Raw genomic sequence first — 17,157 nt, forward strand, 5'->3', positions numbered from 1 at the left:
CAACCTTCACCAGCAGTGACAAGAGATGCCTTTTACATTATCTGCTCGTTCCTGGGAAGCCAGACCTTGGCTTCTCGTTTGTATTCTGAGCCCCGGAGGCACCTGATGTGGCATTTGGAGAAAAAGCGTCGACCATCATGGGGCCTCGCTGCATGAGAAGACTGATGCCATCGAGAAAGTTTTTAGGGTCATACTATGCAAGAGTGTCTGTGATTAGAAAAAAAAGAACCTGTGAAGTTCAAGCCCTCTCTCGTGAAGTGATTGATTGGTTTGAATGGGAGATCATTTTCATAAATCCACCTATTACTCTTGTGTGTGCATAAGCTCTTCAATGAATCTAGAGTCCAGTAATGAGCTGTATAAATACCAAAGTCTTACAGCAAATATTCAGTTCACTTCAACAAGAAATTGGCTACCTGTGGCAAGTGTTACTCATTCACCCAAGGTGATTTTAACTCATGCAATATGCATGGTAGGTGAGGGCTCAGTTGAAGCAAATCAATATTCTAAAAGTGAAAAAAAACACAGCAGATATGGAGGGCGTATGTCTCTGAGTTTATTCAAGGAGAAGTGTATGATGAAACTTGTGGGTAACTGCTCCGTCCACACACACACACACACAACCTTTGTGAAATTAAAGTTCAGCCAGTACAACCAGATCAGGTACACGATCGAGGATCTTCTGAGCTGCCTTGGATGGGAAGGAAATTGTTGGCTTCCATTCATGGTCCTGTACTGACAAATGGAGTGTCCCGGTTTCTTTTATCATTACAGCACATTCACAATTTTCAAAATGGAAAGTAAGTCTCGACAACTGCACATACAGGTTATTTTTGTATTGTTTTGTCTTTTCATTTGTCCCAGGACTCAAAATGCATAGGATTATACAGTCAGAATACAGTATTTGAACATGTTTTACAAAGATTTATATGGTATAGCAAACAAGAAATAAAAATAATAACTGCACAGCAGTAAGAAAGATCATTTGTCGAGTATAGATAGTAATTTTTCGTACACACCGTGGAATAGCTTAGAAACACTGGGCAAAAACAATGAACACAGTTGGAACAATTTTGCGCTATATTCAATCTACATAAGGATACCCTTTTGACTCCAGACTAATTTGGGAATGCCAGACATTTTCAAGGGAAACCAAACTCACATTGGCCACTGTAATACATTTATTCATTTTGGCTTTTTTTTTGCCTTAGCCCCTAAAGTCCTACTAAGCACACACTACAGACACCCAAATGAAATGCACACGTCAAAACTGCAACCAGAAAATAAATCATACTGAAATGTCTTCAGCCAATTGGCACGCAAATGGCTGCAGCAGGGCATCTAGCATTTTAGACAGCACACATAATATCACAAGTCCAAATACATTGCTGTGTCTATAGCACTATCGTCATCATAATCACCTAGTTTAATTTAGAAACAATATATATACTTATATGTATCATCCTATTCAGTAAGGCACGTTTTTGGTTAAAGAAATGCTCGCAAAGAAGCCTCTTGCATCAACTCTGTCAGTGAGCGAGGAGTCAGCAGTAAACAACGGCGGCGACAGGGATGGAGACTGCAGTCGGCATGCAATTAAGATCAAAAGCCTCCCCTGCTGATTCCATGACACAGAGTGCCACTCTGCACTGTGCCGAGTGGTCAGTGCAGAGTGCTGTTGGTCAGGATGCCATGCTGAGACTGTAGGCGGGCGGGCAGGCAGGCAGGCTCGAGGTCTGTGCAGACCTCTCTCTATAGCCAAGGCAGGAATCATTAACATTCTAGGGTCTCTAGAGCACGTCCCGCTCCGTTGGCTACACACATCCATGATCAGTTACAGGGAGCACAATTAAAAAATCAGCCAAGGGGAAAAAAACGAAACAAAAAACATCACAATTTAGGCTTAAATTGCGGTGGCGCATTTAATGGCCCAAGAAATACCAAACCCTTGTCCCTACCCTGTCGACACCTCAGCCCTGGCACTGACATATGAATATTTCCATTATTACTACAATTATGTACATGATTGAACCTAGACCCCCCCCCCTGACAACATCGTACAAAGGCTAAAACCAGCGTGATTTGTTCAAAAACTTTCCATTTAAGTACCAACTGCATCTCAGATAGTGGATTATTAATATTATATGCAACAGGCTCTTTTGTAGCTTCAGAGGCAGAATGCTTGATGACTATTTGGAGCTTTACCAGGGTAACAATATAAAAAACAAATGGCACTAAAATTGTGAACACTAACAAATGCAGGAATCAGTTTGAAAAAGCACGTAACATATTGCTAAAATCACCACTGTATGTGAATACAATAAGTAAGCTAATTCAACATTTGAATGTTTTCTGACATTATTGCCGGACTAATATGAGTGACGCGAGCTGCTTCTTGCTGACACTTCAAAAAATGACTTTGACAGCAAAGAAAACAGTCGTTATAACGAAATGTCTATAAAAACTTCCCCTGTGTGCTTTAGTTGAAGTGGAATGTATCATGGCACTGTACAATAAAGGGAGACAGACTGTGCTGTTATTGATTTCCATAAGCACAAATTGGCGAGTCCAGTTTGAAGCTCAATCTGAGCTAAAGCAAAGAGTTTAACTTGAATGTTTCTGGAACCACTGGTGACCTGGCTTTCATATGAGCGTGTACATTCCTGGATGAACCAGTGTCCTTATTAGAGAACTGGTTCATGTAGTTCATGTGCAGGCTCATATGAAAGCCAGTGTCCTCATAAGGACTCTGTCATTGTTGAATGTAGCCATGTGCAGTGTCCTTATGAGGACCATTTGGTCTCTGTCAAAAAAGAGCAGAGAGGTCAGACTACAGGCCCCAGTGTGTCACTGGGTACGGGGGATTAAAATGACAGAAAGCAGGCGTCCCTTCACCCTCACGCCTGACAGTAGGCATCCTGTGTGTGCACACGCATTCCCACACACTTACACATTTAAAATCCATGCGAACACACTCACTTTCAGCAACCCAGTCTCTTGTTCACACGTTGCACTCCACGCAGACATCTACGCACACGCACACAGGCTAATAAAAACATATCCGCACCACAATGTGATCCATTTAAAAAGATAATTTTTTTTCCTTATAAAGCTTTCCGCATAAAGACTGCACGATTAAAAAAAATATATAATACAATTCTTAAAACCTATTTTTCTACACAGAAAGAAATTGAACATCTGATTATCTCCTGTGCCAGTGCTCCACGAAGGGGCTTACTTCTCAGAGAGAGAGAGGTCTCCCGCACTGCATTATGGGAGCAATATTCAGTGAAGCATGGATGAGCGCACAGACCTTTAAGGTTTGGCAAGTTAGCTTTAAGGCGTACCTATAACAGTGTAACCCATCATTTTCTTCCCCTTTATCTGCTTTTCATTAGTCCCTGTTACTCCGCAGTACAGAAAGTTGTCCCAGGGACAAGTTGTACGATATACACACCTACAGTACACGAGTTCCTTCTCACCTTTCCTTAGTTCAATGTTTTTTTTTAAAGAAGAAATAAGCCCCTGTAGTCACTGGCAGTATTCCACTATTCCCCCTCCCGCCCTCCTTCCCTCCACTTGAGTGGGGGGTTAGAGATCAGTCACTTTGTTTTCCAGGGCGGCCGCTATCTGCTGGAACCGCAGGGTCAGCTGTTTACTCTGGGCAGATGGATCCTCTTCTAGAGATGCGATGATCTGAAAGCGGGAGGAAAGCGAGAAGGACCGACATGGAGGGCAATGAGGGGGAGAGGTTGGAAGTCGCAGTAAAGCAAAGGGGAGGACAGAGAGGAAGAATTTGTGGAGGACGGACGGAGAAGTAGCACAGGAAAAAGAGAAGAAAAGAAAGGGGTGGAGAGTGGGGGGAGAGGACGGCGTTATTCGACATCAACACTCGCGTCATATGAGCTGTTATTGTTGGTGAGCCCCACTTAGGGGAGACTGACAGCCCCATTTGTTTATCCAACTTGTTCATTAGGTTTTGTTTATCCCCTTTTTGTGACCTCAAGTGGCAGTGCACAATGGACGCTGAAAAATCAATTCCCGAGCAATTTTCCAATTCACATCCCACAGAAATGCTTTCAATTAAAATTTCATACAATCACTCTTCTGGCATATCAAGAGTGAAGAGAGAGGAGGAGGGGGGGGGGAGGAAAAAGCAATAATATAGTGGGCAGTAGTGCATTCAGTGGAATAGGCTCCTTTGGGTGCGATAGGAAAGAGAAAGTCCTCTTACCCCGTCATAGTATTTGCTGGCGTACTGGTAAAGCTGATGGAGAGCCACCTGTGTGTTCAGTTTGTCCGTGTGAGACTGCAAAAACATAAACGACAGTTTCAAGGTTAGAGACAATATGTAACTAGCACGTTAAAACAGCATTGAGTTGAATGAGCATTTGGCTTAAAATAAAGCTGCTTGTAAAGGGAGTACAGAATTGGAAAAAAATACTAAAAACATGAAATCACACACTGTTTATGGTTGGAGTTTTTCCAGCAAAAGGTATTCAACCTTGTAAAAATATACGCTTCTACACATGGGACGTTTCAGCTTCAGTAGTCCCACTTCAGGTGTGTTGGTTTGAGCCAAACTCAGACTTCACACAACCCTGTTTAACAACTCTATGTCTCCTGATTCTGTCTGTCTCTAGTATTTTAGGAGTACAACAGCCCGGTTACAAAAGAAGAAATGTATTGGATTTATGTTCAATCATTGCCTCTCTATATATCTTAAATTTAATTGTTAATGGCAGAGTTTGCCATTCCTGGTTTGAATACCAATTGCCTTTCAGGTGACCAAGGTATTCAAAGTCATAGCTTGCGGATGCATCAGCTTCAAGGTAGAAGATGACTTCAAGTCCCAAGGTGCATTTGGGCCAGTGGACAAGCTCAAAATTGTGTTATGTTGCATGTTCACTGGGAGTATGCAATTAGGATGTTGGTAGGGACTGATGGCACAATCTGCAGCTTAAATTAAAAAAAGTGTTTTCATTCCATTAAAAAAATTCACTGGTCAAAGCAACCAGCAGTGAAATCTTGAGTATGTAACTTTAATAGCAAGGCAAAAGTGAAATGGTGTTTCTCACCCGTGACACCTCAGCCAGATGAGTGTTCATGTCCTGGTCACTGACGGGTATCATCTGCCTAATGCCCTTATAATAACTACACACATAGAGAGAGAGAGAGAGAGAGAGAGAGAGAGAGAGAGAGAGAGAGAGAGAGAGAGAGAAAGCAAGCAAGAGGTGGTGATTATGTAATTGTCAATGACAAATCTTTTAAAAGAACCATTTGAAACTGACAAGCAAAAGGAGGTTAAAAGTGGTTTCAGGACTTACTCGTCCACCATCTTCTTGTAGGTGGAGATCTCCTTTGCATAGAGTAGTTTGTTACTTGGAGAGTCCTGCAGACAAACAAGAGAGAAGACGGTAGCACTTTAGATCGTCCTCTTCTAATTCTTTTTTACTTATCATGCAATCCACTTTGTCCTCATCTTCATCTTTTCTCCTGTCTTCAGATTATCTAGCTCTTCCACTCACCCGGCTGAGTTTGTGTTCGCTCTTGGTGCAGGCGTCCATGAAGGTCTGGGCGACGACGGAGAGCGAGGCGTCCACCACCTCAGTCACGTGGACGTCGAAGATGAAATGGGGATTCTTGAGGATGTTCACCCAGAAACGCAGAGGAAGGCTGTACAGAGGGAGGAATCAGTCCATCAGCGTGGCTGTCATCATCATTATTATTATTATTATTTCTTCGGAATGGGATAGAATCGCCTCAGCCGCATTACAACTAGATATTCATAGGAGTCGGGAGGTATTTTAATGTGTGATGGCACTTGCCTGAGGTGCATGTGAGTTCAGTTCAAGATAATAACAGAGAAGGAAGAAAGCCTTTTCTTGTGGATGTCAGTTTATACAGAACAAAACTATATTAACATTTCATATAATACTGACCTCCGTGAGAATTATTGCAGTTCAATGGAAATGGAAGAGAATAACCTCAGAAAACGTTTCTCTCACTAACAGAAAGGAATTGCAGTCGAGCTCAACGAACAGTGATAGATAGAAACTCTACAGTAACAGCAGAACCTCGACCTTTTGTGTTCCTGTGCAGCCTGTGAACCTAAAGCACCGAGGACATAACGTAACGCTTATGCACTTGCTCTATTTTCCCCTTCAGAAGAGGAAAACACAAGCTTTCTCTTTGCAACCTGGCGTCAGCTCGAGAATAACAAAACCAAAACGCCCCAAATACAACAGTTTCCCAGAAAAACTCCCCCCTGATCAGTGCCAATGCCCCGTCGTCTGAGACGTGAAGTGCACACCGTGTAAAATTCATACTTGGTTTGGTAATATCTCTGGGGGAAGGCTGCAGAGGGGATACAATAGAAGCATAAAAATAGCAATGTTTCTATAATCACAGAATTAAATTAGCTAGGGACATAATTACCATGTTTGTTTGTTGTTATGCCTTATGCACACACACTCATATTTAATACATGGCCCTCACTTGATTTGATAAACAGAACGGGTGGATGCAGAATGTGGCGTGGAGTGCAGTGAGTAATTAAATCGCTCAACTCCTGTCCTTGTGTGGGTGCTCTCTTGCAGGCCTTACGTCAATCACTGGCATCTACATGCAACACACCGTCTTGTAGTCTTGAGCCTCAGCCGACGTGACACAAATTTATGCACTTAAATGTCACATGGGAGCAGGGGGATTGCAAATGCAAACTAAGTGAGCTGAAACTGTGCATTTGTATTCAGCTCTTTCTTGGATAAGTAAGTTTTATTTCTTGGAAAGTTACAGTATCTGCAGAAGTGGGATTTGCAGGAGTGGGATTTGCAGGTAGGTCAGAATCAGACAGCTGGTCGTGTGTATGTGTGGGTAATGGGAGTACATTGACTCAAGTACTGTACTCGAGTACAAATTTGAGATACTGTTACTTGAAACAGAGGCTTTTTTCTACACCACAACATTTCACAGGCAAACACTGTTCACCTCTACCTCCACTATATTTGGATCCTTGCCACATTTCAGATGGTTTATTAAAATACATCAGTGTTAAAGATCAAGCCAGTGGCATGTCAGACGACATGACTGCTCTCAAAAATGGAAACCAAAGTGTCTTTCCTGCAAGTTTATTTTTTTAATTATTGAAAAACCGGGTTAAACATCATGATTGACAGCTGACACTGACTCTTGATTGGTCTAGATCTTCTATCGTCAGGACTTGGATAATACAGCTTCATACTGAAGCTCCAAATATATGGTGGTGTTTTTCCTATCTTCATCCAGGAGTGTGGTGTTCAGTTAGAGAGCAGGACCTATTCATTTTAATGTTCAGATTTTTAAATGCTTGCACTCAAAACCCTGCACTCTCCCACTATTAGCCCCTGCTTGTACACTGTACTTAGATTTGCACTCCTGCGCTCAAGCTTCAGCTCTTCTCCTCACTCTCACGCTGCTCCTCTGTGCTCATGAAACATCTGCTCTCTGAGTTTTTTTGTTCTGTAGTAGAAGTCTGTCAAAATTTCCAAACCATTTGAATGCCAGGTGTAGTGATGACGAATTGAAAGCCCACCTTGTTGGTGCATTAGCCGAGTGTGACTTCTAAAGAAGTAAAGCCATAGGGGGCTTAAGGAAAATTATCCAAAGCGAAGCTTAGAGAAAAGTCCTAATAATTTACACAAATTCATTCAAATTCATCTCACAAGTGGCCTGACCCCAAGGTAAGGAAAGATGCACTAATCCACCGAATTGGATATGATTAATAAAACTAGCTCCATCTTCATCAGCTACAACAATAAGATGGTACTTGTGCATTGATGCATTGACCAAATATTTGAAAATGTATTAATATAAGTCACAGGGGGCAGTTTTCTATAGAGGGAGTGTATTTACTTAACTTTTTGCTGAAAATGCATTTGTACATTTACTTTGTTGCATACAACATTTACTCAAGTAAAAGGACATGCTGTACTGTTACCTATTAGTCTTCCAGATGTGGATGGTCTCCTCATCCACATTGTTATGTTTCAGCGCCTGCTCATCCAGGAAGTCAAAGAAATATTTGACAGCCGGTGGCACCACTGCCCCGGAGCATAGCACGCTGCGGAAGAAGTCGTCCACAAACTGCTGCAGCGTTCCCTGAAAGAGGCCATAAAGACTGTGAGCCAGAAATATTGAAGCCCTGAGACAGTACAAAGCTATTTACACCAAGCTTGAGGGAAGACATTGGGAGCATTTTCTGCCTATCAAGACCTGTCCTTACTGAGAAGCCATCAATTAAATGTGTCTTTTTAACTGAAAGCCCCTTCCCTTGAACAGGCCAAAACTAATTTATTCAGATTGAAAATAACACTCTGTTTTTGTACCTTGACAGAAAGGAGCCGCGTAAGATAGATCTCTGTAATAGCTTTGGTCATCGACTTGTCCTTTATGCTTCCTCGTTTAGATTTGATCTCGTCCAGCTCGTACGCAGGCCTCACCAAATGAAACACCTTGTCATCTTCCAGCAGAGCATTTCCTGCAGGGAGGAAGAAAAACAACACTTTTGAAACTTTCCCTCTAATAACACTGCTCCTTATTTATTCATGCACGTCCTTACACAAAATATTCCAATGATGAAAAAAGACCAGAGGATGTTTGTCAACTGAATTTGAATGCAGAGATAATATGCGTGTACACGTTCTAAACAATTATCTGCTCTGAAATGCATATACAAAGGCTGGAGATAAAAGTGCATTTTATTCCAGCAGAAGATCTTAAAGTGTGCTACATAAAACAACATGTATTAGCATCTTAACCTTTGTGTCGTGTTCGGGTCAAATCTGACCGATTTCCATTTCGATCAATCATAAATATTGTGTTTTACATTTTATTGTCTCAAGGGCTTATGATATCCTCCACACTAGGCATTTGAACATTTACAATTGCTGATCACTACTTTCATTGAATTTTGAGTTGTTTAGTCAACTTTGTAACACCTGTGGTGTTCCCGGTCAAAAATGACCGCCATAGGAAATGAATGGGTGACCCTAGATTGTGTTCATTCATCAGATAGTACACAACCACAAATCCACCACCACCACCACACGCACACACAAACACACCTACACGCACACACACACACACACACACACACAAACACACCTACACGCACACACACACACCTACACACACACACACACACGCACGCACGCACATACACGCACGCACACACACACACACTCCAACCCACGTGAACCCCTTTCAGACTGACCATGTGTCCTCTCTTTCCCGTGCTTATGTGCCTGTCCCCCTACGTGAACCACACCTTCCAGACTAAACGTGTAACACTTCAAAGTTACCAATTAGGTGTTTGTTATGGGAACCTGGCTCTTTCCCGGGCTAATGTGTCCATCCCCCCACGTGAACCACACTTTCGATACAAAACGTATGATATCTTCTCACAGATCCCCTATATATAGCTTGCTTGTGCATTGCTCTTATTTTACTCTGAACACAATGAGTCGGCGCCCGATCAGACGTTTTTCTGTCAGAGAGGCTCTTGACCTTTTTTTTCAAACTGATGAAGACGGGATTGGAGTTGAACCAGAAATAGAGGAGGATGTTTCAGAAATAGAAGACAACGATCCTGATTTTGATCCAGACCATCATGAGACCGAACAGTCAACATATGGCGAGGAAGAGGCCCCTGAGGAAGAGGCACCTGGGGAAGAGGCCCCTGTGGAAGACACACCTGAGGTGACATTCGACCCAGCCTGGAATCAGGGGAAATGTTTCAAGAGGAGACTCTTCCTGGCAGAGCTTGGGAAAGCTTTAGTGACTCCTCTAATTCAACGGCGCCAGCACCTTCCCCGCACACCAGCCTCTTGCAGTCTGGTGAGGAGTCTGCAAGCCCCAGCCACGGCCCTGGCCACTCTCCCCCCAAAACAGGGGCAGAAACGGAAGAGATGCAAGCTATGGCCCCTAGAGACAATAAGACAAGTCTTACATGTTTCAAATGTGATGCCTACGTTTGCAAGACACACTGTGACCTGATTGCAAAATGCCACTCCTGTGTCTGAACACACACACACACACACACACACACACACACACACACACACACACACACACACACACACACACACAATGTGTTCATGTTGATGTTCTGATGTTCTGTGAATTTGGTCTCTGTTTTGATTTTTCTACAATAAATGTTAATTTTGGAATACAACTTTCAATTTCTGTGTCTATTCACTGCAGTTATTCATGTAACCAGTAGTCTGAGACATTGTTTACAGGTTAAAAGGGAGTTAAATACAATTTGGTGACGATCAATGGTTTTTGTGTTAATGTAAGGGCAGTTAAAACAGGCCGGTCAAATTTGACCGGGAGCACCAAAGTAAGGGGGGAGAAACGAACACGACACAAAGGTTAAATGAGAGTGGGGATGTTGACAAATGCCCTGGAGTAGGGAGACAAAGGCAAGAATTATATTCTCAAGTACACATCTGATCTGTGCTATTTTGGGTTCAACAAGTGTGTGTTTACGTGCAGTATGTGTGTGTGTGAAGACACACTCACGCTCTTCGTGGTTCTCCTGGTTCTGGTCATAGTTCTGCTGAGTGTGCAGCACTTTGGACAGGACTAATGTGGCGTTATCTCTCACCTGAAATGCACATCACAGTCTTTTGTTGGATACACGAGACAATAAACACTTCACACACACTGAATTCAATGCAAAGCGTGACTGAGGTCAGCAGCCTTTGCCAGTGCCCCAGAACTAATTCATAATCAATTCCATCGAGTGGACAGCAACACTGGGTCTTTATGGGGGTATTTAGAGGCCATTTTTTGTTGGCATCAACCCATTATTGACCCCACAAATACTGTGATTAGCACTACCCTGACACAGCCAGTGAATCTACAGCAGCACGGCTCTAAAGAACAACCACAAGCCATCAGCGGGCAGGATGAAAGAAAGCCCGGTACCTCTGAGAGAGGGGGATTTAAGTGGCCGAAAGGCAGGACAAGAAGAGGATATTTGAGAGTGACCTTGATTTTCAGAGGATCAATACTGTGCCACCGAGATTTAGTGGTGTTCTGTCGCCATTGAGAGCTGACAAGATCAAACCAAGACCAGGCACCTTCAACTGCCTGCTCGTGAGAAATTAAGATTTTAAGCGTGTTGCTGATCTGCTGAAGCGAAAAGTGAAGGAAAAGTGGTTTTCAGAGGGATTCGATTTGTGAGCATGAGCAGGATTACCTTTGTATGAAAGATTGTTTTGAAAATGCTGCATCTTGCACACATTACACAGGATGCACACGTTTTCATATTCTTACAATACACGTGTGTGTGAACATTGATTTGACTCCTGGAACTCTTAAGTGTGTCAAGATTAATCATTTGAAAAAATGTGCCCAGAAACATTATGGGAATAAATAGAAGAAAAGTCATGTGGTGTGCAGAAACACTGGGACACAAGACTGATATGAAGTGAAAAATAGAAGATGTATATATATATATATATGTTGCTTCAAGAAAACTAAATTCCACGCATACTCACGTTGTAGTGTGCCAGAGTGTTGAATCGTTTCCACCTGCCCTCTTTTTGGGAAGTCAAGTCCAGGTCGGAAAGAATCTGCCCTGTTGAACCGGGGCGCCACTCTGTGGTGAAAGTCAATCAAAGAAATGAAACATGTATTTCAGCAGAGATCACCATTACCCTGAGGTTATCCAATAATAATGTGGGTTTAGATATCCGACCCTCTCTTGAGATTTAGTGACACACTTGAGCTGATATCAGGTGAAGAACTGACGAATGAGTGTTTTGTGAATAATTTAGAATCCAATTCTAAACTGTGATTTGCCACCCGCCATTTTTTCTATTTTCGAAAAATTACACCACAGCAGACCGGAGCTCAACACCATCTGCGACATACAGTGTGAAAAGGGCGTTATCTCTGGGATTTGCCATGAACGCAAACAGATCTCTGCTTATTTAAAATGTATAAAGGAATGAGATCTGCAGCGTGCGTGGGAATACGAATTGCTTTGAAGTTGAAAAATGTCTATAGAGCTTTAGCCTTTCAAGTCAGTCCCCAAGGTTTCTGACTACAGTAGTGAGAGAAACTTTGTTTTGGGATGAGGGTTATTTCATGCTGCTGACACTGAACAACGTCTCAACCTAAAAAAGGCATTTTCAATTCCACAAACAGAGACAGTGGGAGATCTTTAAAAAAATCTGTGAAATAATCATTAATTAATTTAGACAATTACAAGAATTACATGAACTAATTCAAATCTAAGGGCATTCCAAGCTTCCAATTTGAGATTGTTGCCCTGTAATCATCATATTGTTGGATGGTTTCCGCTTCGATTCATCCTCCTTTCATTTACTCACCCAGTGTGACACTGTCGACCTTGGGCCGCTGGGAATACGGCAGGTTCCTGTACACCTGCTCTATGATCTTCTCTTTCACCTGCGAGATGGTGTCACAGCTCAGCACCTTGACGGGCGTCACGTCCGGACCCTCACCGTGCACCAGGACTTGCAACGTCTAGAGAAACGCCACACAAAAAAACACAGTGTGTTAACATGTGCAGTTCAGATGCACCTAAGTACACGACAACTATGCAGAGATATTTAAACATGGCCAGAGCACCTAGCGACCCACCCGCACACGTACACCCACATATACACCAAGCTCCATCGGGATGTTGTCGCCATGGTAACCGGGTTTCTGTGAGCGCGCACACACACACATACACTGCAGTCACACCTGGGGTGGGGGGGGGGCTGCTAAGGGAGGGGAGGACTTCTGTCACCTTGGCCAGCTAATGACCAAGGCTCAGTGGGAGAACTCTGTGACCCAGCTCACCTCCCACACTCACTCACTCTGTCAGAAATAACTAACTGACTGCTCGACAGATTCAAAGAGGGGGAGCGGGCGGGCCGATCGCCACAGCAGCCTCATAAGCCTGTCTGCATTCAAAGTGAATGAGAGAGGCACGCTGTGAATTAAAGCCAATAGGAAACGCCGCCTGTGAAAGGTAGCTCCTCGCGTTTTTTCTCCCTCTGTAATTCAATCACAGAAGGCGATCCATCACGACGGGAGACGTGTAATTCGGGCTAATTTGATAATTGTGCTCGACATCGCCATTACCCTTGGGTCTTTTTATTTGTGCTGACTATAACAGAAAACAGCTGTGTTCGGATTAGCTCCCATTATTGAAACACAATACCAAAGCGAGCCGCAGTCTTTCATCTGGCTCCTGAAAGGTGCCCGGACGGATACAGAGCAGGCGCGGGTCAGGAAGGGTTGAGGAGGCGTTGAGGTGGCGGCTTGTCCTCTTTACTTGTAGCGACTTGTAATACTTTCAACCTAAGCCATGAATTTCACTGCTATGTTGGAATGTGTTGCCGGTGTTGTTTTCGTGCCGAGAACACTGACACTGAAAATGGATGTCACACAAAAGCGGGCAGTCGCCTGGGGCCCTTTTCATTTTTTGGGGGGTGGTTACCATAGCAACTGTAGTGTGTGTGTGTGTGTGTGTGTGTGTGTGTTGGTTTGTGTGTGTATGTTTGTGTTGCTCACCAGGCACAAAACACCATGCAATCACAAAGCAGTGTGTGCAATTTCTCTGACTCAAGTTTTTATGCGCAAGTGTGTGTGTGTGTGTGTGTGTGTGTGTGTGTGTGTGTGTGTGTGTGTGTGTGTGTGTCTGTCTGTCTCACCAGGACGGAGTACTCTACATCGTCGCCCAACAGGCCCGTGTCGTTGAGGGTGTACTTGGCTTTCTTCACTCTGGCGTCCACAGGGCCTTTCTCGATCTGGTGCTTGATGGCTCGGAACAGTTTGTACAAAGGTTCGCCTGCAGAGTCCTGGTACAGACAGACACACACACACACACATAGAGAGTTACACAAAGCCATTTAGAAGGTGCCACCGATGTTGTCAAGAGACTAATTGTTGTGATTAGCAGTTTAGAACAGAGATAAATGATCAATAGGAGCTCAGATGACAGGAATGGTCAAATCCATAAACTGAGCCCATGGTTTAGAGCTGTATTATTTGCATTTCTTGTATTATTAATAAAGTTCAACATCTGTCATAGTTATGACTAAGGCTGATTTAACAAACAAACATCACTGGCTAATAGTTTATTCTATGAAACAGCAGAAAATAGACAAAGTGTTCATCACAGTGTCCCAGAGCCCAATATGTTGACACCAAATATCTTGTACAAAACTTAAATATTCCATTGATTAAAATGAAGGACACAAAAAACAAACCTCACAGTTGAGGAGCTGGGACCATCAAACTTTTGGTATTTTGCTATAAAAATGACTTTACAACTGAGTTTAAGAAATACACAATTAATTATTTCCCATTGATTAAATAATCTTTGAAACTCATTATATATGAAGTTAAATTTTTCAACTGTAAAGCCCCTTTTGCACAATACCCACTAACGCCTGGCTTGTCTGCAATGGGAATGAATCCAATCGTCTTTTACTCCCGGGTCACATAACTATACACAGGTTCTTATCGGCTCCAACCCCGACCGGCAGTGATGCAAACATGACTCCGGGATGATCATGCTAATTGGCCAAAGCAACTAGGTGAGAGTCAGTTGGCTCATGACGTCAAACATGACGCACCTGGGGAAATAACGCAGAAGCTGAATCCCCTGCTGAGAAAAGATATAATTGCCTTTTTGTCACAGGCTAACCCATGTTTAACATCCTGCGTATAGACATCATTTTGTGTAATAAAAGGTATTAGTGACCAAAAACTCCATGTTACCTTCAAGAACTGGTAAAGGCAGATGGACATCCAGTTACACAGCATCCTTTCAACCACCGTCTCTGACCTGGAAAAACACACAATGAGCAGTATTTGTCATTGTCAGTCTTCAAGTAAATCATTTCCGTGCAATAATTCTGCATTTAAGAAGTAGTGCAGAGCATTTAATTAGTAAATCAAAGAAAATACAGTGACAAGTTTAATTGTTATGTTACAGAATGTCACTCAATATATAAGCCAAGAAATGTACCAGTGTAGGTAACATTCATTCCATCCTCTTAGGAGATTGACACACTACTTTCTGGTGACAGTGCTGCCTTCAACAACATAAACCAGCAATTTCTGCACAGCTTGTCAATGTCATGATATTTTATTTCACCACTCATGTCAGTGGGAACTTGACAGATTGCCCATCCTAATGTCAGATATCCACTGGTGGCGTTTATTGTTAGCTGTTAGCATCCCTAATTAGACGCCTTGTATATAAGGGGGCCTCTGTTGGCACAATGGCCTAATCAGCATAATGAGCTTCTCCATTGGGGGATAATTAAGACGTGTACTTTCATAACAGCCAGTCACAGTGTGCCCCGGCATAGCCGACAGTTCAGATCACATAACCCCCCCGGCAAGTGATGAGTGACTGTAGTGTTGCACAAGTGGGTCCTGCTGAGGGGGATGAGGCAGCCGTCAACCGATGATCTGACCTTGACATGATCATTACAGTGAAGACAGTCCAGTAAAAACAAAAGAGAACTAAAACCTTCTAGACATTATTTCCTAAAGAGTCATATTAGACAGATGAATGCTTAGCGATATTGTGATTAGCGAGATAATGTCTACACAATTCAGTCCAGACATCCTCCAGAGTTTGCCTTTCATACATAGACAACGCAGCAGGAGAATCTCCGTTCAGAGGCGCTCACAACAACATTGTAATATCAGTAGCATACAGGTGAGGGGGGGGTGCAGGAGGCAGGAAGTAATACATTAATACTCCCGTGGAGAACAGGCGTATTTGTGTACAGCACATCGACACTGTTTGCACCCATAACTCAAAAGTTCTTGAATTTTGTTGTCTTTCCAATTCTACATCTTCGTCAGTGTCTTCTCTGTCAATTGATCTCTCCTCTACGTGAAAGGGGCCATTATTATAAATAGAATCTGAAACATGTTGAATGTTTTCAGATTCTACTCTGCTCAAGTGTGGCAGGTGATAGATTCGTTCATGAGAGTTGTTCTGAAAATCACCCTCTTGTGCTCCTACACAGCTCAAAAGTATATATAAATTGATTTGTGTATTCAGGGCAATCATAAAACATAATGCGCCTAAATAAATGTTTAGCCATTGGTTAAAAAGTTACAGAATGAGAAAATGAATAGAATGATGATTGGGGACAGCAAAAGAGAAACTATCCAACCAGTTATGATTTGACTCAAAAGTGGGGAAAAAACAGAAGGAGAAACAGAAGGAGGAAGACTGGAATAGATCAAGTAGTCATCTGGCTCTGGACTGTGAACTACAGTATTCAGTGAAAAAATCCAACAGACAACATGGCAACAGAAATAAATAACCCAGCACATCTTGAACTGAATCCCAGTTCTCCTCAACCGATCGTACCAGTGCCAGCATTTAGACATGCTGTGATTCTGATTATAGAGCTCAGACGCAAGGACATCTCTCCATCTCAGGGTAAGAGTGACTAAACGAATGGGGAAGAAGCCAACGTTGTAATTGAAAAACAAAATTTCGAAACCAAAAGTTTAGGTTTGATGAATACAACATGTACTCAAATCAAAAATACAGTGCAGGATCCGTTGGGGGTAGTAAATGAGCATGTATTTTGTACCATTATATCTTGCAGATGATGGGATTTTTCACGAGGAAAAACTGACCTGCTAGGCCTATATTACAATTACTGTGGAACAAATGCAGTTGCTATGATACCAAACTTCGTAGCTATACAATTAGTACAGACATTTTAATTGTGACAGCACCAGCACAGTCTGAATTGGTCGCCACTCACCTGCGCAGCATGAGTTTGGGGTTCTTGCTGTGGACGTATTCCTCCATCAGCTCCAGCAGCAGAGTCCTCATGATGTCGGTGTAGTATTCCAGTTTGCCGTGCAGAGCCACTGTCAGCAGCGAGGCAAAGTACACCTTGGCCCTGGCGTTGAAGTCATGACTGCGCTCCAGGGTGCGGATGAACTACAATGCCACACACAAACACACACAAACACACACACAGAGAGAGAGAGAGAGACAAAACAATAAGTGAAATGACAAGCGAAATTAATCATCCCAATGAAGATCTCACCCACACAAGCACATCCCGCATAATATGCTCTTAAATAATCAAGAGACCAGTG

The 17,157-nt window shown here is 42.8% G+C and overlaps 1 protein-coding gene across 2 annotated transcripts in view; it reads right to left on the bottom strand.

The window, feature by feature from the left end:
- Positions 1-534: 534 nt before the first annotated feature.
- Positions 535-17,157, bottom strand: part of plxnb2b (plexin b2b) — a 130,505-nt gene continuing 113,882 nt past the window's right edge. For both annotated transcript variants that reach the window (XM_053426247.1, XM_053426246.1), the window contains 13 exons: positions 16,815-16,996; positions 14,791-14,857; positions 13,719-13,865; positions 12,384-12,540; positions 11,547-11,647; positions 10,564-10,648; positions 8,367-8,518; positions 7,979-8,139; positions 5,529-5,676; positions 5,328-5,392; positions 5,079-5,154; positions 4,235-4,309; positions 535-3,696 (listed from right to left, as the gene is read on the bottom strand). In XM_053426247.1, coding sequence (XP_053282222.1) covers positions 3,592-3,696; positions 4,235-4,309; positions 5,079-5,154; positions 5,328-5,392; positions 5,529-5,676; positions 7,979-8,139; positions 8,367-8,518; positions 10,564-10,648; positions 11,547-11,647; positions 12,384-12,540; positions 13,719-13,865; positions 14,791-14,857; positions 16,815-16,996 — 1,521 coding nt within the window. In that variant the 3' untranslated portion in view covers positions 535-3,591. The remainder of the gene's footprint in view (positions 3,697-4,234; positions 4,310-5,078; positions 5,155-5,327; positions 5,393-5,528; positions 5,677-7,978; positions 8,140-8,366; positions 8,519-10,563; positions 10,649-11,546; positions 11,648-12,383; positions 12,541-13,718; positions 13,866-14,790; positions 14,858-16,814; positions 16,997-17,157) is intronic.

Source organism: Pleuronectes platessa, chromosome 7 (assembly GCF_947347685.1).
Source record: "Pleuronectes platessa chromosome 7, fPlePla1.1, whole genome shotgun sequence".
NCBI classification, from domain to species: domain Eukaryota; kingdom Metazoa; phylum Chordata; class Actinopteri; order Pleuronectiformes; family Pleuronectidae; genus Pleuronectes; species Pleuronectes platessa.